The sequence below is a fragment of the Choristoneura fumiferana genome, chromosome 30 (genome assembly GCF_025370935.1).
Source record: "Choristoneura fumiferana chromosome 30, NRCan_CFum_1, whole genome shotgun sequence".
NCBI lineage: Eukaryota > Metazoa > Arthropoda > Insecta > Lepidoptera > Tortricidae > Choristoneura > Choristoneura fumiferana.
The window spans coordinates 6,994,660-7,017,118 of record NC_133501.1 but is presented as its reverse complement, the minus strand read 5'-3'; the positions used below and the strand labels follow the sequence as shown (position 1 = coordinate 7,017,118).

General features: G+C 40.8%; 2 protein-coding genes across 6 annotated transcripts in view; one reads left to right on the top strand and one right to left on the bottom strand.

The window, feature by feature from the left end:
- Window positions 1-755: 755 nt before the first annotated feature.
- Window positions 756-14,712, top strand: DPCoAC (dephosphocoenzyme A carrier). 4 transcript variants are annotated; one of them, XR_012453203.1, is made up of 10 exons: window positions 756-981; window positions 2,530-2,622; window positions 4,181-4,337; window positions 5,700-5,888; window positions 7,576-7,755; window positions 8,024-8,109; window positions 8,539-8,707; window positions 9,101-9,286; window positions 9,636-10,294; window positions 10,390-14,712. XR_012453203.1 is itself a non-coding variant. In XM_074110382.1 (9 exons), the coding sequence occupies exons 2-8, from the start codon at window positions 2,568-2,570 to the stop codon at window positions 9,240-9,242; spliced, it is 975 nt and encodes a 324-aa protein (XP_073966483.1). In that variant the 5' UTR covers window positions 756-981; window positions 2,530-2,567; the 3' UTR covers window positions 9,243-9,286; window positions 9,636-14,712. The 4 variants fall into 4 exon arrangements, 3 of the variants coding, with proteins under 3 accessions (XP_073966483.1, XP_073966481.1, XP_073966482.1); XM_074110382.1 differs by having other exon boundaries at window positions 4,184-4,337; window positions 9,636-14,712; XM_074110380.1 differs by having other exon boundaries at window positions 9,636-14,712.
- Window positions 14,713-16,562: 1,850 nt separating this feature from the next.
- LOC141444573 (ETS translocation variant 1-like) overlaps window positions 16,563-22,459 on the bottom strand; it is a 29,158-nt gene continuing 23,261 nt past the window's right edge. Inside the window, exons 4-7 of one of the 2 annotated variants that reach the window (XR_012453185.1) lie at window positions 19,311-19,419; window positions 18,700-18,798; window positions 18,130-18,329; window positions 16,563-17,441 (exon numbers count right to left, since the gene is read on the bottom strand). Coding sequence is in view for 1 of the 2 variants with exons in the window: in XM_074110138.1 (XP_073966239.1) it covers window positions 18,181-18,329; window positions 18,700-18,798; window positions 19,311-19,419 (357 nt within the window). In the remaining variant the exon portion in view is untranslated. Of the gene's footprint in view, window positions 18,330-18,699; window positions 18,799-19,310; window positions 19,420-22,459 lie in introns of both variants that reach the window. The other variant, XM_074110138.1, reaches the window with a different exon arrangement.

The window sequence follows — 22,459 nt, the reverse complement described above, 5'->3', positions numbered from 1 at the left end:
TTTAATTATCAACTTCAAAAAATGACTTTTGCAATATAACACTTAGAAAAGCTTTGAACAGAAAAGTTGCACTTTGCTCCCTCTCGCCAGGGAGGAAAAGTCACTTTTCTGAAGGAGAGGCGTGAAATAGTTATTTTCTGAAGAAGAGGTGTCAAAAAGATATTTAAGACTTTCATCGTATTTCTGATAGTTAGGAATTCAACAGTTTTTAAGGTAAAGTTATACCTAACTCATAACTAACAGAAGCAAATAAATTTCTAACAATAATAAGTATGATAAAGTGAATAATAGCGTAGAAATGAAACTGTTATTTTTGAAGTACCTACACTACAGGCCCCTCTTCCCCACTGAACATGTGCCCAGGGCCCCTCGATGCACTGAGCCCCCCTAGTCCTTACTCCATTACCAAACTGTAACCGATTGCTACTCAATTCTCGCCCGAAAATCAGGACTACCAATACCCCCGAATACAGCAAGTTGTTCCCAGGGCCTCTAAAGTGAAAGACGGGAATGATTAAATTCTTCAACAATTTCGTACTTTAAATAGTTTTGTCCGTTTTCTATTGTTCTTTTCTTTATCATACTTTGAAACTTTTCCCTCTTTGTATAATTATAGTTTAGTAGGTAGTAAAGTAAAAATTAGAGCGGAACTGAAAATCCCAATTTTCGATGACAGCAAGAATAAAAACTACTAAAATAGTAGATTAAACTGTTAAACTGGCGACACTGTCGCCCTGCTGTCACTGTCAGTAACACCTTGCGAGTGACAGCGCGAACTCGAAATTACGTGATTAGTTTTTCTCAGTTTTATCATCGAAGAAAACTTGAATAAATAAACTATTTACTTTAAAAAATCTGGACACCCACGAGGCTTGGCCCCTGGCTTAGTCAGGATTTAAAAGTGTATTTTTCAGTGGTAAATCAAGTAGTACTGTGGCCTGAAGGTGTTTCGCTAACTGGAGGTATCTGCTGGAACCGCGAGTGAGTCGTGCGTGTTTTTTTATTCATAACCTAATAGCTTGTGTTCTAAATATAGCCCTCCGAGCCTCCGATGGTCACTTCTGCCCTCGGCTCATCGTCCAAGGTCGGAATTTAGACTTTGTACTTTTCACGTTTGATTACGAATCTTTGTTATCATTGCGGTTATTCGAATCATTCTCGAGTTGGATTCTTCGAATTGTTTGTTTGTTGTTGTTTGACATTTCCTTTTTAGGTTATTAAGTGAAAAAAAATTTTTTTTAAGGAAATCTGTAAGTTTCTGTTTGTGACGTAATTACATATTTCTCAACTTTCGGAGTTTGATGGTATCGCATAGATAATATCATCGAGATAAGATAGTATTACTTACCTCGGCTCGTAGGTTCACTCTCTAAATAGTGGAAGTTTAATAATTAACAAACTGAACTACTTGAACTACTTGTTTAATGAATTACACAAAGGTACAAAGCAGTCCTTTATGCACCCTGGGATGGTGTAGGAAATACAGCCAAAACTGGTTATAACAACACCAGTTATAACAAAATATCAGATGTAATGACCCTAACAACCAAAAAAGAACTCCCAAAACAATCATATATACCAAAATGACACTGGCCATGACCAACCATGTTTGACAACCAAATATTGCTCTCCCTACGATGTTATTGTGAATGGTTTTAACTGAAATACCCAAGCCCTTTCATTCTGATAGGAGGCCTGTGCGTAGCACGACGTTTACAGCTTAGATTTGAGAGATGATGGTGTTTACCTCTTAATATTGGTATTTAAGCTTTATTTGTGATATTCAATTACTTGATGAATGTTCAAAATAATAATTGTGATTATCCTAGTTAGTTAGTTAGGTCAATACCTAAAAACTTAATAATGTTTATTAATTTTAGTTTAATAATTTATGATTTCACCCACCGGCTGTCTTACTCTCCACGCCAAACACAACAGTGCAAGTACAAGTAATAAAAAGTTAATATTTGAAATCACAAATCATTATAATTTTTTGACAAGGTTTTAAATGAACGTTGATTATTTAAAAAAAATAGTTGACACTTCGCCTAAAAATTACGGAAATGAATTTCTCAATTCATAATCATAACATTTCCAAAATGGTACAAATGTTGACATCTTTTACAAAATTGATAGTAACAATTATAATAACAGAGCAGGTAGTGGTAGTGGGTGCGCTGGAAGCGTACCTGACCCCAAATCAGTTTGTTTGTGGCACTTGTTTTTTCTGAGCTGAGTACTTTTCAAATTCTGAGTATTTTAGATAACATTATTTTAAATGTGCCTATACCCTACCAACAACAAGCCGTGGTGGCCTAGTGGTTTGACCTATGGCCTCTCAAGCAGAGGATCGTGGGTTCAAACCCCGGCTCGCACCTCTGAGTTTTTCGGAATTCATGTGCGAAATTACATTTGAAATTTACCACGAGCTTTACGGTGAAGACTTAAGCATTGCTTAGGTTCGGTGGTTACAAATTATAATCTAGGTATACTATAGGTATGGTGTATTGTATAAGTTGTTTGTTGCAGGTGGCTGGCGTTGCGTGGCGTTGCGTGGGATGTGAGGCATGGCGGCGGCCGGCGCGCGCGCGTCGCTGCAAGCGCGCGGGGAGATACACAATGGTAACGTTTACTCATTCTTACAAAGGTCTGGCTGGTCCCATAGCCCGGCTAGTTAAGTGGTCTACATTAATGCGAAAGTTTGTACAAATCAACGCACGTAAAAAGAGCTCCTGGCGACATACCTGCGCAGTGAGCGAAATGCGGACCAAATTGACGGCGGAGCAGTGGGGGGAGGGGGGGGGGGTAGCCGTCACGCCACTGGCTTGTTAGTTGACAGATGCGCAAACGTATTCCCTCCACTAGCCACCCAGAGCTCTTTTTACGTGCGTTGACATATGTCTGTTTGTTTGTTACTTCTTCACATCTAAACTGTTGAACCGATTCAGATGAAATTCGGCATACAAATAGTTTGAGTCCCGGGGAAGGTCATAGGAAAGTTTTATCCCGGAAAATTGCATAGTTCCCACGGGATAGCTAGATAGAAAAACGAATTATACGCGGACGGCAACAGCTAGTAATGTATAATTCAAGAAAATTTTCATCATCCTATCCTATATACGTCCCACTGCTGGGCACAGGCCACCTCACAGAGTGAGAGGGCTTGGGCCGTAGTTCCCACGCGGTCCCAGTGCGGATAGGGAACTTCACGCACACCATTGAATTGCTTCGCAGGCTTGTGCAGGTTTCCTCGCGATGTTTTCCTCCACCGTAAAGCTCGTGGCAAATTTCAAATGCAATTTCGCACATGAATTTCCATTTTCCACAAACTCAGAGGTGCGAGCCGGGGTTTGAACCCACGATCCTCTTCTTGAGAGGTCATAGGTCAAACCACTAGGCCACCACACTTTGCATTAATAATACAAGAAGATCTTGTGACGAAATTGTGTTGTGACGTCACTTGAATACCGTTGTTTGTTGACGGGCAAAGTGCAGCTGACTCAACTATTACCGCACCGATATCGCTATCGGCCGCTGCGGTTATAAAGCGATAACAGCGATGACAGCGACGACAGGTGTCCCGATAACGGCTCGAGTGGGGGCGAAGGCGAAGGTCTCTGACCTAGTGGAATGGAAAGTGATCGCTTTGTGATAAATAATAATAATAATCGTATTATGTGATATACATACATACTATTTATTTATTTCAACAAAGAAATACAGCATTACAGTTAAACACTAAAACACTTAGACATAAAATACATAAAAATTACGTACGAAAAGCGAACTATATTATGTATAGGTGACAAAATATTTGTGTTCTTCACTTTTTGCCATTTGTGGCGTACAAATATATAACTATAAAGGGTTGCATGAAACACCACAATTAAATTAAAGATATCCTGGTCATGGCACCAAATTGCACCCCCCCTTTTATGAACTAATAAATTAAATAAACTGATCTAAATAAAATAGCAGAATGTTGTAAATTGCGCGGTCCGCATAGTGCGTACAGTCAGCATCAAAAGTAGCGGATCACTTTTTTACTCTGTCACATTCATAATCTTGCATGGCGTTTGTTACGTGGCTGTAAAACGACAAAGTTCGAAAGTGTATAGCTACTTTTGATGTTGACTGTACATGCCTGTCTGCGGCCGCTGCTAAAGTATTTGATGTCCAGAAGCGGGGAACGCCGGGCACGCGGGGGAGGGGCGGCACGCGCGGCTCGGCGCGGGCGCGGCCGTGGTGACGTCACTGGCGGCGGGCGCCGTCGCGGGCGCGCTCGCCAAGACCACCATCGCGCCGCTCGACCGCGCCAAGATCAACTTCCAGACCTCGTGAGTACACACACCGTGGGAGTTAAGGACACAGGGGAAGGAGGATGGTTCCGGCAGTGGTGACGTCACTAGCGGTGTGAACGGATAAGAGTGCGTCGGCCAAGACCACTCATCACGCCGCTCGACAGGTTTATATGATTTCATCTAAAAAGCAAGTAGTAGCAAGTGCTCTAAAAAGCAACTGGTCTCAAAGTTCGTTTCGGAAACTAGAAAAAAACGTAGGTTAGAGTTGCCGGAATAGGAGCTCCTCTAATTTATATTTAATGTTTTTGGTAAAAATTTCATTTTTAATACAAGCTGTATTGTGACCTAAACTACATTTGCATATCAAATTTCATGGCATTAACCGTTGGAGTTCCGTCCTGTGGAGATGATCCTGGCCGGATGACCAGGATGTCACTATCAGATTATTGTATTGTCATGCAAGTTATATAAGTATACCAAATTTCAAGTCAATCCGACTACTGGAGGTTGGTCAAATTTAACTTGCAAGATTTGATTACAGACAGACAAACAACGGGTCAGGTAAATAGAAGCTTGTAAGAAGAAACAAAGCTGCATTAAAGAACATCAATACAAGCAGTTGAAGTTGTCACCAAATTTAATCCATGCACTCAATTGTAATTATCTTTTCATCTCTCCTGTTCGGAAAGTTTAATTTTCATGGGTAGATAGCCGGGTGGAAAATTGCGTTTTCATCTCTAGGGTGGAAAGTAATTTTTTTTTAATTTTTCGATTAGCCACGGAGTCGAAGATAATTGAGTTACGTCAATGACACTTTTTTTTCACGTTTCGGCATGGCCATCTAGATGCACGTCGTGACCAAGGAGCTTATATACAACACTGGAGGTTGAACGCCGAACATCCGTTTGAAACAAGAAAATAGATCTTTATTACATCACGAACATATTCCATCTCTTTCTTTAGTTAGGTTAAGAAAGAGATGGAAGTCATTCGTGAAATGTGAAAGAAAGAGATGGAATATATAAATAAGTAATAAAGGTCAAACTTCTTCGTTCGGCGTTCAACCTCCAGTTTTGTATATAAGCTCCTTGGTCGTGACCAACTCGTTTTTTTTTATAGTCGGCCGTGGCAAGTGGCCAGGTCGAAAAGGTACCGTTGGAGGTTGGATATAAGTAAATTCAATTTATTATTATTCTCATTTTTTTTGTAGTATTTTACTTTCCTCACAGTCGAAATGAAAAGTAGAGTGTCTAACTCGGGTGAAATTACCCATTTCCCTCGAACTATTGGCGCTCTCACTTCGTTCGAGCGCCAGAAATATCTCGGGTGAAATGGGTCACTTTCCACCCTTGGTTATCAATCTACTATTAGCCATGTCGTTGTCGTTATTGTGCGCAGCCGCACGCCGTACTCGTTCCGCGCAGCGCTGCGCTTCCTGTCGGGCTGCGTGCGCGCAGAGGGCGTGGCGGCGCTGTGGCGCGGCAACAGCGCCACCATGGCGCGCATCGTGCCCTACGCCGCCATACAGTTCACGGCGCACGAGCAGTGGAAGCGCGTGCTCGGGGTCGACACGCCGCTGAAGGCCAAGTGAGAGACCACACACACACACACACACACACACACACACACACACACACACACACACACACACACACACACACACACACGCGTTCATAATTGCATCAATATTTAATAATATTTAACTGCATGATGATTTTTTTTTCGTACCGTAATCAACGCCATCTATTGTGGTAACGTAGGTTTACATGGAGGTTTATACTTAGAACACATAGATGGCGTCAATTTCAGCTTCACAGGAAAGTTTTGTTCTAGTGGGAATACAATTATGAACGCTTCTGTACATCGCTTCATACCATGAACGTAATACTAACGTTTCAGGTACTGAATGTAACGCGACCCGACTACAAAATCTCAACGGCGTGTCATACCCATAAAAAGCGTATCGGCGCCGTTTTAGACGCTCCGTGCGTGGCACGCGACGGCGACGGTTGGTTAAGAAAGGTGCTAGTGGGCATGCTCTCATACTTTACACGTTCCTATTACGCTCATGGTATGATACGGTGTAGTGGGCAGAGACCTGAAACCGCATAGAATTTGGATTGACACAAGATTTATTTATTTACTAGATCTTACCCGCGTCTTCGCACGCTTAATCTATAAATTTGACATTGTCATCATCATCCCAGTTTTTACATGTCCCACTGCTGGGCACTAGAGTTTGAATTAAAATTCCAGCATTTTACTAATGTCTTATGGGCGTGAACAACAATTATATCGTGGGTCTCATTAACGTTGCATTGAAACAGCCCTGCAAAATATTATGACACTTAGCCTAGCGGTTGTGAATCAGAGATTTTATTCCTATTCCGTAGGAATATCGCCGTAGGAATCTACATCCCGAATTTCATCCAAAGCCGTCCAACCGTTTTAGCGTGAACACACACACACACACACACACACACACACGCAAACTTGTTGGGATTCTGTCTGAATGTGACCTTGACCATGTCGATAAGGCAGAACAAGCTGTTGCATCTAGTAGCGGTCTAAATTGAATGTGACCTTGTCCTCGTGGGGCAGGCAGAACGACCTGACGCAGCTGGGGGATGGCGTAGAAACTTATTCTAAATGTAACAGCACGTGGTGGCGAGCGTTCACACTGATGCTAAATGTGACCTTGACCTTGCCGGGCAGACAGAAAAAGCTGATGTACCTGGTGGCGGGCTCGCTGGTGGGTGTACTGTGGGGACTGTAACTTGGTAAGAGCTTAGGTACTGGGGATCAACGCGCGTGACTTTAAACTGTTAAGAAATAAACAAGGCTATTGTTCCGCTGATTCAGATTTATTGTAGAACTTATAAATACATTTACATAGAATGGCACCAGCCGCTTAGGCTATCGGAAGCAATCTGCGCTCCCGGCATGTAGTACCCGCTGTCAATCTAACCTGCCAGGTGGTCAGTTTTACCACCTGCCAGCGGTATACAGCCTAGTTCCTACAGTACACTGATTTTAAATGTGACCTTAACCTTGTCGTTCAGACAGAACAAGCTTTGGCACCCAGTTGTGGGGTCGCTGACACTGTTTCTAAACGTGACCTTGACTATGACCTTGTCGGCCAGACAGAACAAGCTTTGGCACGTGATGGCGGGGTCGCTGGCGGGCGTAGAAACTGATTCTAAATGTAACCGCACGTGGTGGCGGACGTAGAAACTGATCTAAATGTGACCTTCACCTTGCCCTCGTGGGGCAGACAGAACAAGCTGACGCACCTGGTGGCGGGGTCCCTGGCGGGCGTGACGTCACAGAGCGCGACGTACCCGCTGGACCTGGCGCGCGCGCGCATGGCCGTCACGTCGCGCGCGCAGTACTCCTCGCTGCGCGCCGTGTTCGTGCGCGTCGTCGCCGACGAGGGGTTTAGGACGCTCTACAGGTGAGAGTGAGACCGTGCCAACACCTGCACCGTATTTGAGTAGCCAGCAGGTTGTGGGTTTTCAATCGTTCAAAGGTTAACTGGAAGAGATCCCTTTAAGGGATAAGTTGACCTTTGTGCATCTCTTTCTCTTATTACTTAACTGTAATTTTCATATGTTTTATGTACATTAGAGTTACAAAACAATATATTTTTAGAAATCTAGCCTATTCTGTAAAAAAAAATTAAGAAATCTTGAAGCTAACACGAGTTGGTTGTTTATTGTAAGGGGCTACGGCGCGACGGTGCTGGGCGTGGTCCCGTACGCCGGCGTCTCCTTCTTCACGTACGACACGCTCAAGCACAAGTACCTCGGTGAGTCAGCTACAACCGCCCCCGCGATTTTCGTGTCTATAATATAGAACAGTAAAATGTTTCGATGATGATTTTATATGCCGATAGATGGCACTGTACTCAAAATTAGTATCTTCTGGATACAGAATAAACAGCATAGATAGACCTACCCTACATTAGGGTTTACCATTATTTAATGTTGCCATTTTATGTTTTGTTTTTGTTTATATTTTTAATAATATTTTTCGTCTTCGGATTATTTTTAATTAAAGGGTTTAGATGAAGGACTTTATTCTTAAATTTATAGGATTTTGTAAGTTGGATTGTTCAACAGTAAAAACCGTAACTCTGGTTCAGAATGTTTAATTGACTATGGATTTAATTATTTTATTTCGTTTTGTTCATGTATTGAACTCGGGGTGAAGATTTTTTTTCGGTTACGGTGCGCAGAGAAGTTCGGCAAGCAGCAGAGCGCGTGGATGAACGTGGTGTTTGGCGGCGCGGCTGGCGCGCTCGGCCAGACCGCCAGCTACCCGCTCGACATCGTGCGCCGCCGCATGCAGACCGCGCCGCCCGGACGATACACCACCATCGCCGGCACGCTCGCCACTGTATACCGGTCAGTCTACCAGAAGGATACAGTAGGGCTTACTGACAATTGGTCTAACAGCTGCTCTAAGTAGCAACTGGTCTAAATAGCAAGTGCTCTAAGAAGCAACTGGTCTAAGTAGCAACTGGTCTAAGAAACAACTAGTCTAAGTAGCAACTGGTCTAAGTAGCAAGTTGTCTAAGAGGCAGTACGCCTCCATCGCCGACACCCTCGTTAACGTCTACCGGACAATTTTACCAGAAAGATAACCTTCCATATGTATAAGTATTAAGAAACTCTTCCTCTCTCTCTCTCTCTCTCTCTTTCTGTTACTCTCTCTATTTCTTATTTTACTGTGATTTGGTGTAATAATGTCCCTGTTGGAATCGAGATCTAGTTTTAATGATATGGTGTCGTTCCCAGCGAGGAGGGCTGGCGCGGCTTCTTCAAGGGGCTGAGCATGAACTGGGTGAAGGGTCCGGTGGCGGTGGGCATCTCGTTCGCCACCTACGACGCCATCAAGGGCGCGCTGAGGGACCTCGCGCTCACGCTGCAGAAACAGTGACCCCGGACCTGGCCTCAGACCTTCAACTGACCTTGAACAGAAAGGTCAGTGCCCTGAATACTTCTGATTACTTCTTCTTCCTGATTTCTTCTTCTGATTACTTTGAACTAACTGGAAACTGGCCTCGCTATAAAACCAACGCTGACTCCACCCGATGAGTCAAGCTCAGGCGTGACCATTCCGGGAACGCACAAATATTTGGCATTTTTGTCTGAGTCCCGAGTAAACTTTTTACATTTCACATTGGATACATATTTTTTATCTTTTGTCAATTAAACAAAAAAAATACGAAGATTAACACGCGATTAATTACTAACGTAACTACTAAATACGCGTCCGATCCGATAATCTCTGATAATCCAACTGACGGACTAAATATATTTTTTTTACCAGGAAACTACCCCGTTGAAGACCAGAGGAAGGGTTACCAAGAAGGAGAAAAGGAAAACGTTAAGTGGAAAGGGGGATGATGATGCCAAAGTCATAGTCAAAGACAAAATGTCTTTGTTCTATTTAAACAACAAGTCATTGTGAACCTCAAAAAATCATCCAGTGGTTCGGCTGAAACTTCTGTTGAGAAGATACCGGCAAAAACTCGGCTAAGCGTAATGATGGTGATGATGAGCAGCCCCTCACTAAGGTCATTGAGATCGCAGTATGGTCTACGCGTCAGGAGGATGCTACTGATGGGTTCCCTATCATCAAAGGGACTGTTTGAGATGACTTGTGAAGATGGAACGAGTTGGCATCAGGATGTTTCAGACGCTTGATTCTGAGTAGAGATGGTAGATTGGTATCCGGTTGGAAGAACCAGTTTTTTTGTATAAAACTTACCCGTGACGGACCCCTATCAAGACCCCTCTCAGGGGGGCGATTTCTGGACGGAGGTGTTCGCGCAAAATAAATTGGACATTATTATGCCCGGCTGTGGGATTAGCACTGACAAAGTACTGCATATAATTTCACTTCATGAGGGCTAGTGGATTTTTTTCCTATTACGTAACTGGTTGCGAAATAGGTCAAGTGTTGATTCTGTATCGTACCTGTTTGCAGTAAGTATAAGATAATTGTTTAACTGAATTCAAAGATCAAAAGTTAAGGATTTGTTAACATTGTATTTTGTATTGTACGTTGTATTTTGTTACAGATGTGTGTAAATTGCGCGATGTTTGCAAAGATTTAGATACGCCCTTACCATACTTTGACCGCGCGGCGCGCCGAAATGTGTCAACTCCGAAATAAGTGAGCTCACTCATTTTAAACCATGACAGAGATAGTAGTGTTGGCAATTACCGTAAGACTGAAAGAGATGGCACTACTATCTCAGTACTGCGCCCCGCATAAGGCATATCTAAACTTCTAAATCTTTGGCTCTTTGTATATAAATGTTCAAGAAATCTTTGAATCTGGCTTTGTTGATTTTGAAATTTTTATCAGATGTAATCGGTGCCTTATTTTCTTTGGTTAGTCAAATGATATTTTGTATTTTGGAGGTTTACACGCGACGAATACTCTTTTTGTAGCTTGGCTAATACAGGACTAATAATGACAAGGAAATTAATACAATTGTGTACTTCTGAACGTCACTAGAACTTGTGTTTTATGGTCATAGTACGAGTAATCAGTGGTGGCTCCGACTGGGCTTGGACTCCTAACACCAACAACCCCCCCACCCCCTTTGAGATCTTGTTGTTGAGTCCATTTATGGTGTTTACTTTGTTGAAATCTACCCTTAATGGGTTCAAACAATTCCCAAACGACAATTCTGGACCCACCATTGATAACTCAATAATAACGTTAGCCACAATGCAATATGAATGTCGTAGTGCAATATGTTTTGAATGACTGGATAAATATTTTTTAGCTTTTACATTCGGCTCGAGCCGCGACTGGACTAGGTGAGGCGTGAGAGTGGATGTGATGTGGGTTAGACCCATCACAGGAGCACGCCGCGCGCCGCAATTGGAGGCCACAGTAACGATTATGGTATCTTTATACGATGTCAATTTTCGGCGCCAAATTCTCGCTGCCGGTAGCTGGCATGGCTGCATACCGCAAGATGATCGTTAGTTTTCAGCGCCAGTCTTTTCAGCCAGTTCAGACACGAAGTGCAAAATTCGAACTTCATATCTTGCCGTCCCGCTGACACTATATTATTGAATGCGAGAGTGACGGGGACGACGGTATGATACGAACTTCGAATTTCGTTGTAGCCCTCCAGTTTACTCCTGGGAGGCGCGACGTATTGGCATCTAAGATATGGATCCGTTTTTCTTCAGCGAAGATAATCCTGGACCACCAGAATTTCACAACCAGATTATTGAATTGTCACCGTCATCTATCAGGAATTGATGGAAAAATGCTTTACTGTCAAAATCACAATTCACAGAAAAATAAGTTGAATAAAAGGTTGTGAGAAACGGCTTCAGCTACTGGCAAGCTTAATTTATGTAAAATGAATGTCTCTAGTAGCGGCGCGCCGCGCTTCCTGCCTCGTCTCTGTTAGGTTTAATATTAAAACTGTATCGCAGCTGCAAACCAGGATAGCGAAACAGCACATGATTTGTAAAAACGGGTTCTCTAATTTTTCGCCGAAAATTTGTTTTCCAATTGATTCATTTTCCCAACTGTTTTTTTATGGCACACGACACCAATTAACCTAGTTAGCGTTGCTTGTGTTATGGGAACTAGGAAACGAATAAATATACTTAAATACACATAAGATTCGAGAGCAAACATTCGTATTTTTCACACAAATATCTGCCCCGACCGGGGATCGAACCCGGCACCTCAAGCGTCGTAGTCACTGTTTCATAATGTGACTATTATAGACAAACGATCTATATTTGGAACTGCAAGTATTTGAGGATTGTTATAAAACAAACCTAACCTAACCTATAGAGGGATTTTTACAGGATGGCCCTCACCTGAAATAAATCCTGAATATTTTAATGTTTCAGAAAAAAATAATTCATTCGTTTGAAACAGTTGAGAAAAGAATCATTTGCGAAAGATATTTTCTGCGAAAAACGAGGATCCCGTAACAACGGGTCTTAGAACGGAGGACTGAATCAGAGCGACAATAAATGAAAATAAAACACAACTTTATAATGTTAGTCTAGATAGATATAATATAGGTATGTACTTGATTTCAGTGGACTGATGCAATATATAGGCCAGTTGATAGTTATAAGCATTTGTCAATTTTATATATAGAAAAATATATGTTAGTAAAAAAACTCAAATTAAAATAAAACCTAGTCTACCTTTTATTCGCTATTGATGTAATGTCTCAGTGTTATGTAGCTCTGTGCAATATTGATATTAATGGATTAGTTAAAGAAAATGTTATTTTGTTCTACAAATTATTATTTTGAAATGTTTTTCTTTTACTCGTATAATATTTATCGTCATTATTTTTTGTATGTTTTGCTTTGTGTATCCAATGTTAATTTTAGGTACTTAAGTGTGTTCGATTTGTCTACTGCGAATTGAAAATTCGACGAATACCAGGTTGTTTGTGACAGGCATAAATGAAATTACCTTGGTAAATACTGTAGCTATAAGACAATTCGAAGTAGATGAATTAATAAAGTTATAGTACTTCTTTTTTTGCTACAGAAATACGGTAAGCAACCTCAACATGTCTTTATACTAAAAACGCCTTTTAAAAATTACTTATGACCCTTTGTATGACAATCCAAATAAATATTAATTACTGTATACAGGCAGGGCGTCCCAAGACTATGGGACGTCAAGAGAAAGTACCTGAAATATCGTAGATAGGATAGTTGGCTGAAAGAAGACCTTATTTTATTTTGTAAATGTTAATAATTCTGCATTTAAAGATTTTCTAAGAATTACTGCTTCGTCTGGGAATCGAACCAACTGAAATGTGAAAAAAAACCACCCCTATTTTTATGATGCCAATCGAACGAATGTACAAAAAATAACAATTCTTCGTAAGTTACATACTATCTTAAAAGAAAGGAACAACGTGTAATTAATTTTTTCACATATAAGTCGGTTCGATTCCCAAGCGAAGCAAGTAATTCTTAGAAAATCTTTAAATGCAGAATTACTAACTTTAAAAAATAACATTAAGTCTTCTTTCAGCAAAATATATCTATACATATAATCCTATCTACGATATTTCAGGTAGTTTCCCTTGATATCCCATAGTCTTGGGACGCCCTGTATCATATATTTGATATTATTCGTTTTTATTCTTATCAGCAATACATGCTTCTATATTAACGTATCCAATTGATCAAGATTTTTAGTACGTTGGTCGCTAGCCCCGATGGTTTAGTTAGTAGGACACTTGGCCCGCATAACCAGATGTAGGTTGTAATCCCGTCCGCCACATCCGAAAATCTTCTCCAGTAGAAAATGCTTAACTAGATTAATCTGTTATTCAATCGTCACCACTTGCTGTCACTTATTTTGTAAAAATATTTATCAATAAAATAGCGGTTGAGTTTGTTTACCATATTTCTATTGCTAAGAGAGAAAAAATATTGCGCTCATTATATTATGTCAATGAAGTATTATGTGATACCTCTAATAGCTTTGTTAGTTGGAGTCTTTAACCCTTCGACAGCGGTCATGGTCTGTTATTTGGGATTATTGAATTACCCCCTTATTCATAAACGACAATCAAACCTATTTTAGTTAAAATGCCGCTAAAATTCGTTTGTCCTTATCTGTCACTTCGACATTTGTATTTGTTAGAAAGGGACAAAGCATTTGTTAGTTAACATAGGCTTGTTAAGTTTTATGAATAAGGGGGTTAAAGTATCACTGCCAGGGATAGGGTTAAGTCTCACGCACAATGTTTCTGTTCTTTAGGAAAATTTAATCAGGTTAATTTGTGAATACCAGAAAAATTATAACAATAGCAAAACTAGACATCGGCTCAAGATTGAGCAATGGTGGACAATAATAAACGCAATACCAGACTGCAAATTTTATAATTTTAAATTTTGTCTAGATAATGCGCCTATTTCGTAACTAGATTTCAGTCACGTTTTGAAACTATTCACAAAACCAAATTTTTGTGACCATAGTACTATAGTAGATTGTAGGTATTATTTTGTCCCTTTTCGTAACTGGAATTAAACTTTATTTAAGTTAGAAGCCTCTTTAAAAATTGGTTATTTTTTTAAATTGGCCGTTAAAGAAATCATGGTTTTGTCCTCTTACGAAACTGGTTACGAAATGGGTTTTAAGTGTTGATCCTGCGTAGTAATTGTTTACAGCAAGCATATTATGATATCAGTTAGACTGAACTCAACGATCAATAGATGAAGGTGCTGTTATTGTATTGTTATTTTTGTACTCTCTGGACATAGCCTGCGGTGGCAATAGCGGAAAGTGATTCGCACTGCGTTGATATAGAGTCGCTAATGCCTCAGCACGGCAGCTTCAAGCATGAATGTAAATATATTGTTGTGTTTACGAATTTTAACTTGCAGTTTTATTTCATTTCAGTTATTACTATGTATTTTCCTCGTTAGTAGTTTTTGGTTTTTGCACCTACATGAATGTTTGAACAGTTAGGTAGGTAGTCCGACTAGCCTTTTTGACTGAATTGAAAGCTTGCCTAGTCTAATAAAAAAAATGCTATTGTGTTTTAAACACACTCAAGCCTTTTTTTAAGCTCGGGCCTATAGGTTTAATTCTTTTTCAAGACTATGGTTTTAAGGCCTAATTTGCGTGTAGGTACTATAACTTGGATTACATAAACAAAAGTCTAATTGGCTTGAAATTTTTGAAACATTACAATAATTTAATTAGGTAGATTGATTCGGAGATGAATGAAACTATATAGCAATTATTTATAATGTTTATTGACGAGATTGCTTCTGTTTGTGTTATCCTACTATACCGCCGCACCCGCTGTACTGTACCGGGGACGTAGACCGCCACAAGTATGTACCTACTTGAAAGTGGATCTTGATTTTTCCGAAGTCTAAATCACATGTAAGAGGAATAAAAAGACTCCACAAGTTAATACCACACTTGCAATTCAATCACGGCTTAAGTAGTACTTATTCCTAAAACTAAATCAAGGGTTCGGCCACATCGCAGCGGCCGCAGTCTCGAGTAGCCTGGTGTGTGGGTAATCACGTAAACCAAACTTAATCTTCTGATGAAAGTTAAAAAAATATTCGATTTAAAGTTCTTTGGATGCTTTTTTTATGCTCATAGTAAATGTCTTTAATTCAATCAGCTCGTTCCCAGCGGTGCGACGTTTACTTAGTTGACAAAACTAACGTTAACAATGTACAACTTACGCTAAATTCCGAGCAAATTTAATATCGTCCACATCAGTCTCGCGTGGCATCGGCCAGCACTTGACAATGTTTCATATTACAAGAATTTAATTCGATAGGTTGTGTCTTTGTTCTGTTTGAGAAAAAATATTTCTTACCTAGGAAACTACTTAAAATTGCAACTACGTTGCTGGTTGCTGTAGATAAGTACATAAAATTTGCTGAGTGGAGGTATATTTTGGTGTCCCTTCGTTTCGCCACTTACGAGTAGTGTAGTTATATTGAAACTTATAGTTTTAATACTGTAAGGTGGTGGTACTGATGGAACCAAATAAGTCTTTCTCTCAATAATTGCACTCCTTTTAGTCAATTACCCCTTAGAATCAATCTTTTGTATGCTTGTCATATTGTGAACGATATCTCATTAAGCATGCATAACCTATGAGATCAATTACTTAGTATTAAATAGATAATTTACACGACACGGTCTCTAGGAGACAAACTTACTTAAGTTTCTATACATTTATTTTTCTAAGTCAATCTGGTACAATATGGCAACGGGTAAACTTTGGATTCACCTAGTCAAATTTACTTAAGTCCAGATAAAAACTGGAAAATAAAACGAATGACGTATAAATCATGAAAATCTGAAAAATAAGAAGAAAAAACTAGAAAAACGAAATTCGGTATGTACTCTCACATCAGTCCATTTCTGTTTAATTGACAAAGTAAAATGTCCATATCTTTGTTGTTTTTTGGGATATTCAAAAAAATCTTTGACTCGGTTTGTCAAACAATAAAAAAAGATACCTTAAGTAATATATTTGAACAAAAAAAATGCTTGCGTATTCTCTATTGTTCCACTTTCGAAACTACAATGAATAATCGGCCGATTCAAATGCACTGCGTTGGAACTATTAACTCAATTAATTGGTTTGAGCAATCAATAAAGTGTTGACTTATCCAGCTATTTGCCGTGAGTCGGCGTATTTGTCGCGCAATCAGGTAATGGCAGTAATATCTGGTAATAGTGTTGGGGGGGGGGGGGGCGACTTGTTTGCCGATAGTGTAAGTTAGATGACTTTGACAAAGATTAGTTAGATGGTTAGGGTTCCGTAGGACAAGGAACCCTGGTTGTTATGTCATGTCATGTCCGTCCGTCGGTCTGCGGCTTAGCTTAAACACTGTTAGAGCAAGAAGCTGTAATAAAATTTTGCGTTCCCTCCCAAAAGATCCCGCTCACCTAAAGTGGGGATAATTGTTTTTTCTCGTGTAAATACATGTTGTAGAGTATCATTCGATAAGTCTTTCATAAATAGGTATTATAAGTTTGTTCAGACCATTTTTCAATTAGGGAATACACTTTCAAAATGTTAAGTAGGCTTAGTATAGGTATAATTAATTAAAAGGGGTACTTATTAGTTTTTTTTTATAGGTATAATTACTGAGCTCTGTTTCTGTTTTCTGTGTCAAACGTCTCCCCGCCCCCCACAAACTTATCAGTTAGCCTGAAAAAATAAATGTGAAAATAATCATGATTAAAAAATTTAAAACTAAAAAAAACAGTCTTGAAGGTTTTACGAGTTAACGAGTAATAGTTGATCAATATTTAATATACTATATTTGCCGCATATAAGTATGGAACCCTTCACTGTGAACCCAGCAATCATTTGACCGGTTTATTGATTTATTTATAAACCAATGAAAATTAACAGCACTTCAGTTTATACGAATATGCTGTACATTCAAAAACATAAAATAATCACATATAATAAAATGAAAATAACAATGCAAAATAATTACAAATAATAATAACGTAAAAAAATATTATTTTGGGATTTTTCGTCCTTGCTTCCCTTCCCTGAAGCGACAGAAGACCTCGAACAGGAACATCTGCTAGCGCTCAGCCGGTACTTGGAGTCTAAAAAAGCGAAAATTGTTCTGTCCATAACGGATACCTCGTTGAGTTTCTTGCCGGATTCTTCTCAGCAGAGGTTTTTCCGAACCAGTGGTAGATTTTTTTTGACATTCATAAGTGCTTTCATATTTTTTGACTGACTTTGAACAATTTTGTCAGTGTCAAGTTGAAGATAGCAGGGCTACTACGAAACTCGAAAATCAAAGTTCGTGCCGTGCGGTCCCTCTGAAACTTACACTATTTAATACGAGAGCGAGAGGGACGGTACGATACGAACTTCGAGTTTCGAGTTTCGTAGTAGCCTTGCAGTTTTAGCACGATCGTTCTCTAGAATCATCTACTTAGTCTAATTGACGCGTCTTTTTTTGCAAAAGTGACACGTTGTTTGATCGGGCGCACACATCCGGAGAATGGGCGAAAACATGTTGGTCACGGTAACAAATATTTGCACAAACAAAATAACAATTTTTCTAACTAGTTTCGAATGAGGAAATGTCATGTCCCGTTTCGTAACCAGTCAATCATCCAGCAGATGGATCCAGGAGTGGCCAAACGTAAAGTAAGTATTAAAGCATCCGGGACCAGTCATTGATATAACGCGTTTTCATATCATTATGAAAAAAAGTCATTGTAATTTTTGCCATAATATTTGGTGCGTGTAGATCTCAATGCAGGTGGTTGCCACAGTCACCTGCTTTAAATCTGGCGCCGTATTAAAGACGTTGAGAAAGTGAAACTTGGTTTATCCGCTATCATCATGCGTCGTACGCGCAGGGCTCGTGCGGGCAGTAGCGTCGGCAGTCGGGCGCGGGGGCGGCGGGGGCGGCGCGCCCCCCGCGGCGCCCCACTGCGGATACACGCCGTACAGCTGCGACAGCACGTCGTAGGTACCTGCAACACACTGATGGTTACTGCAGGGAATATAACTGTAGTCGCTGAAACTTAAATCCGTAGATATTTCCCATTTGGATAATTTTGATTTGATTTATTTAATATTTATTGTTTTATTAGCTGTTCGCTTCCTAAACGAATTCTAAGAATTTTTGAAAGTGATGAATTTTTTTGGGTGATTGTTGCAGTTGGTGTGACACCTCTGGCACAAGTGGGTTCAAGTCCCTTCTAGCGATCCATTTTTTTTCACATCTTAACAGGCGAGGGGTTGTGTTGTGGTTTTTGGAAACTGATGTAATTTTAATTGAGAAATATATTGGTAAAGCAAAGCCTGCGGATTCGTGGTTAGTCTGGCGGTGAGTGGGCTGACCTGGCGGCGCGGGCGGCGGCGGGGGCGAGCGCGCGCGCGGCGCGGCCATGCTGAACAGCGCCTCCGGGTCGCACACAAACTTGTACACGTAGCGCTCGCCTGCAGACACACTCAGCTTAGCACACAATTAACAATAACTTCCGCTCTCTCTGTCTCTCTGAGATTCTCTTTCGCCCATTGTCACTTCAACTTGCATATTTTTACAGCTATGTCGGTGGCTTTAGTTCTTCGACGAATTTCAGTATTTCGGATTAAGTTCAATACCTATCTAAAAAACGGCTGAACCAATTCGAATGATACATAGCTAAAAACTACCGCAAAGAAACTCATTTTTTCTTGAAAAAACCGCATTGAAATCGGTCCATCCGTTTGAGAACTACGATGTCGCTGACAGATAGACATCTGCGTCAAACTTATAACACCCTTTCTTTGCTTCGAGGGTTAAAAATAGTAGAGTATGTTCATGTTGAGTGCACAGGCAGCAGCAGAAGTGGATGAGCGGTTATGCTCTCAAAATGATCTACTCACGACTCTACTGACAAGGTAATAAGAGAGTGTTAAGATCAATTTAAGCACCACAACTGGCCCTCTACTTCTACTGTTCAGTGTACCGGCAACTTTCTGCATGATGCCCTTCTCATAGTAGTATCGCAGCGAGCGCGACAGCTTGTCGTAGTTCATCGCTGGACGGTTCTTCTGCGCGCCCCAGCGCCGCGCCACCTGCACGCACAGACACACATACATCAGCCATGGGCACGGGCCACTGACGGCTTGTTCCACCCAGGTAACCAACTTAGACAACTATACAACTGGGTGAAATTTTGGTGTTGCAATTGATCACTTTCTCTGGCAATTTAGGTTATCGACGGAAAAATATTTAGGTACGATTACGAGCGTAGTGAAGTGTTGGGTACAATTGCAAATCGAGCGAGCGAAGCAAGCGCGCTGCGGCAGTAGCAGGCAAAGCGCCAAGACCAAATTAAGTACGAAAATAATTTGACCCCTGCCAATGCTGGTTGTGAAAATGGTTATGTACGGGGAGCAAAGTGTAGTAAAAAGAAATGTTGGTTGTCTGGGAGGAACAAAGGCCACTTACGCTAACGCTCTTAGAATATCTCAAAGTACTGCTATTAAGCCCATTTTACACCTGCAAATAAAATCATGCAAGTTACACTACAAAGCTCGAATGATTTGACTTCCACTAGCTTTAGCTGCAGCATTTCCTCTCCCCTACACACGCACCTGCCTCTCCTCTGTAACGGCGCCACCAGGAGATGCCCCGGCTAATCAAATGAGTCAAAGTAATTCAGGGCTCAATTATTTATCTCGCCCCCTCACCTCCTCGGGCTCGTGCAGCTTAAACTCGAGCCCCGTCCGGTCCACGCGACGCAGCGCGCGCCCTCCCGAGCAGCGCCACCAGGAACTGCCAGAGCTGCAGCGCCGCGCCGCCCGCCCGCCGCGCCGCCTGCGCAGTGCGCACCGCCATCAACATCATGCAAACGAGTACAGTCGACGACACGAATACCTCTACAGCCACAGTTTCGAATAGATGTATCCATCACCTTATGGTTGGTTTGTAGATATTTTTGACGTCTCGGTACGGTAATGCACCATCAGCCAAATATGTGGTCTACCATCCTAAAGTTGATAATCGTTTGCATGACATAAAAAAATAACACCAATAGACGTTCTAACTTGTAAGTTCGACTTTGATACATTGAAAGGACTTGTCTAAAATTGATTAGACCATTATTTGATGGTACATATATTCATTCACATTATCATCATAGTCAACTTGTAAAAGTGACTTGACACGATATTTTGAAATTGCTAATAGAATAATATTAAAATTGACTGTGATTTTTGATATGATACATATATTCATGCCTTGGCTGTGCTTCCGAAAATCTTCAATCAATAATTCAGTTTAGGCTTTAGTACAAGAAAGTTTGGAATCTAAATCTGACGAAGACTTAATAACTTTCGTGAAGGTAAGAACCTTGACAGAAGGCTTGTCCGGACAATAAGAGGTATATAGTTTACATGAGACGATAAAAGTTTAAGTGCATCTTGCGCAGGTAAGATTTCACGACACTTATGCATTTAGGAGCCGGAACTGATTTTCTAAATTTCTAGTAAGAGAATATGAAACAAGAGTTGACAGGCAGAGTGCATACCTGCATGTGTAGTTGACACAAGCTGGTGAGGCGACGACGCGTCAGCGCGCCCGGCGCATGCGCTGGTACTGGTACCGCCGCCTAAACAGAATACTAAATTATTTAAAACAAGTATTCACACAGACTACACAACAAACGCTCAACATAGTTGGTTTTACGCTTTTGTTCGGTTTACTTCTACAAAATCTTACTTAACAACTTTTGGTACATCACTACCACTTCACAAGATATGCTTAAATTTTGATTTCAAAACTCAATCTTCAAGTGATTGTATAAAGCTAGTTAAGGGCTTTATGCTCCTGGTTAGCTCATGATCAATGTCAGTCAAGATACGCAGGAAAATAAAGTTGGCACGATTCTATCTGATCACGTCACGTTCAATACCCAGTTATAGGTTAAAAAGATTTAAAAGTTTTTGTTTGAATAGAGAAAACATATTTATCATTTTCACAGCAGTAAATGCGCTATTTTCAAATGGTTTTAAGGTACCGTTTTATTCATTTCAAACTTTTTTATTGATGAAGCTAGAACACGCGTTAAATTAGAAAAAATCTGTTTCTCAAGAATGAATCTTAAATTACAGACTGGAAGCAGCGTGTTTTCTCCAACACTGAGAATAGAAAAGGACCGACTATAACGATCTCGATTCTCGTTGAGTTTCTGCCGGATTCTTCTCAATAGAGGTTTTTCCGAACCGGTGGTAGACTTTGTTTGACATTCATAAGTGCTTGTTATAGCCTAAATTGAATAAAGATATTTTGACTTTGACATTGATGCCAGCGCCGCCTCACCCATCTTGTCCCAGTGGTGTCGCGGCGGCTGCGACGAGCTGACGGCGTCCTCGTCGCTGGCACCGCGCCCCCCGCCACCCCCGCCACCCCCGCCGCACCCTCGCCCACGCACTTGTAAGGCCTGGACAAAACAGTGGAAAAATAAGTCGGGCCTTGGAGGGAAACTACCTTAAATCCTTAAGTTGGCTCATTTTACTTAAAGGAGACATTCCTTTATTAAAAAAGAAAGAAACAAAATTGCATTTAAAGGTTTTCTAAAACTCGCTTGCCTCGCCCGGAACTCGAACCAACTAAAATTAAAAAAAAAACAGAATTGATAAATAATCTTAAAAAAATACGGAGTGGTTCAGTCAAATAGTAGTGCAGGTAAAAAAATCTAGGTACCGCGTATCGGGTTTCAAAAAAGGAACAATATAAAATGTCTCTTCACAACCAGTTGTGAAGTTACTTTTATAGAAGAGGCCGTGGGGCGAGTACGTACTTACTCGTGTTCGTGTTCGGCGAGGTGCGTGTGTGCGTGCGCGTGCGCATGCAGGTCGCGCGGCGCGAGCGCGTGTGTGTGCGCGTACAGCTCGCGCCCGAACCGCTCGTCCGCCTCGCCCTTGCATCTGCACACAAACCTGACGCTGCAGCCATCTATTTTAAGGTGCTTATAAACTTGAGCATTCACTTGTAATTAGCATTCTAGCGAGTTCTAGTTACATTATCGGTAAGAGCTCACAAACAATATAAACAGGTGTTTTAGTAAGTATTCTAACGAGCGTTTTATATTATTATTAAGCAAAAGATAAG

Bases quoted from the DNA above. Each gene is read 5' to 3' on its own strand.
- DPCoAC (XM_074110380.1), top strand. From the start codon at position 2,568: ATGGCGGCGGCCGGCGCGCGCGCGTCGCTGCAAGCGCGCGGGGAGATA. The intron at 2,623-4,180 runs GTAACGTTTACT...TTTGATGTCCAG, and splicing joins GCGCGGGGAGATACACAATG to AAGCGGGGAACGCCGGGCAC. The intron at 8,708-9,100 runs GTCAGTCTACCA...TGTCGTTCCCAG, and splicing joins ACGCTCGCCACTGTATACCG to CGAGGAGGGCTGGCGCGGCT.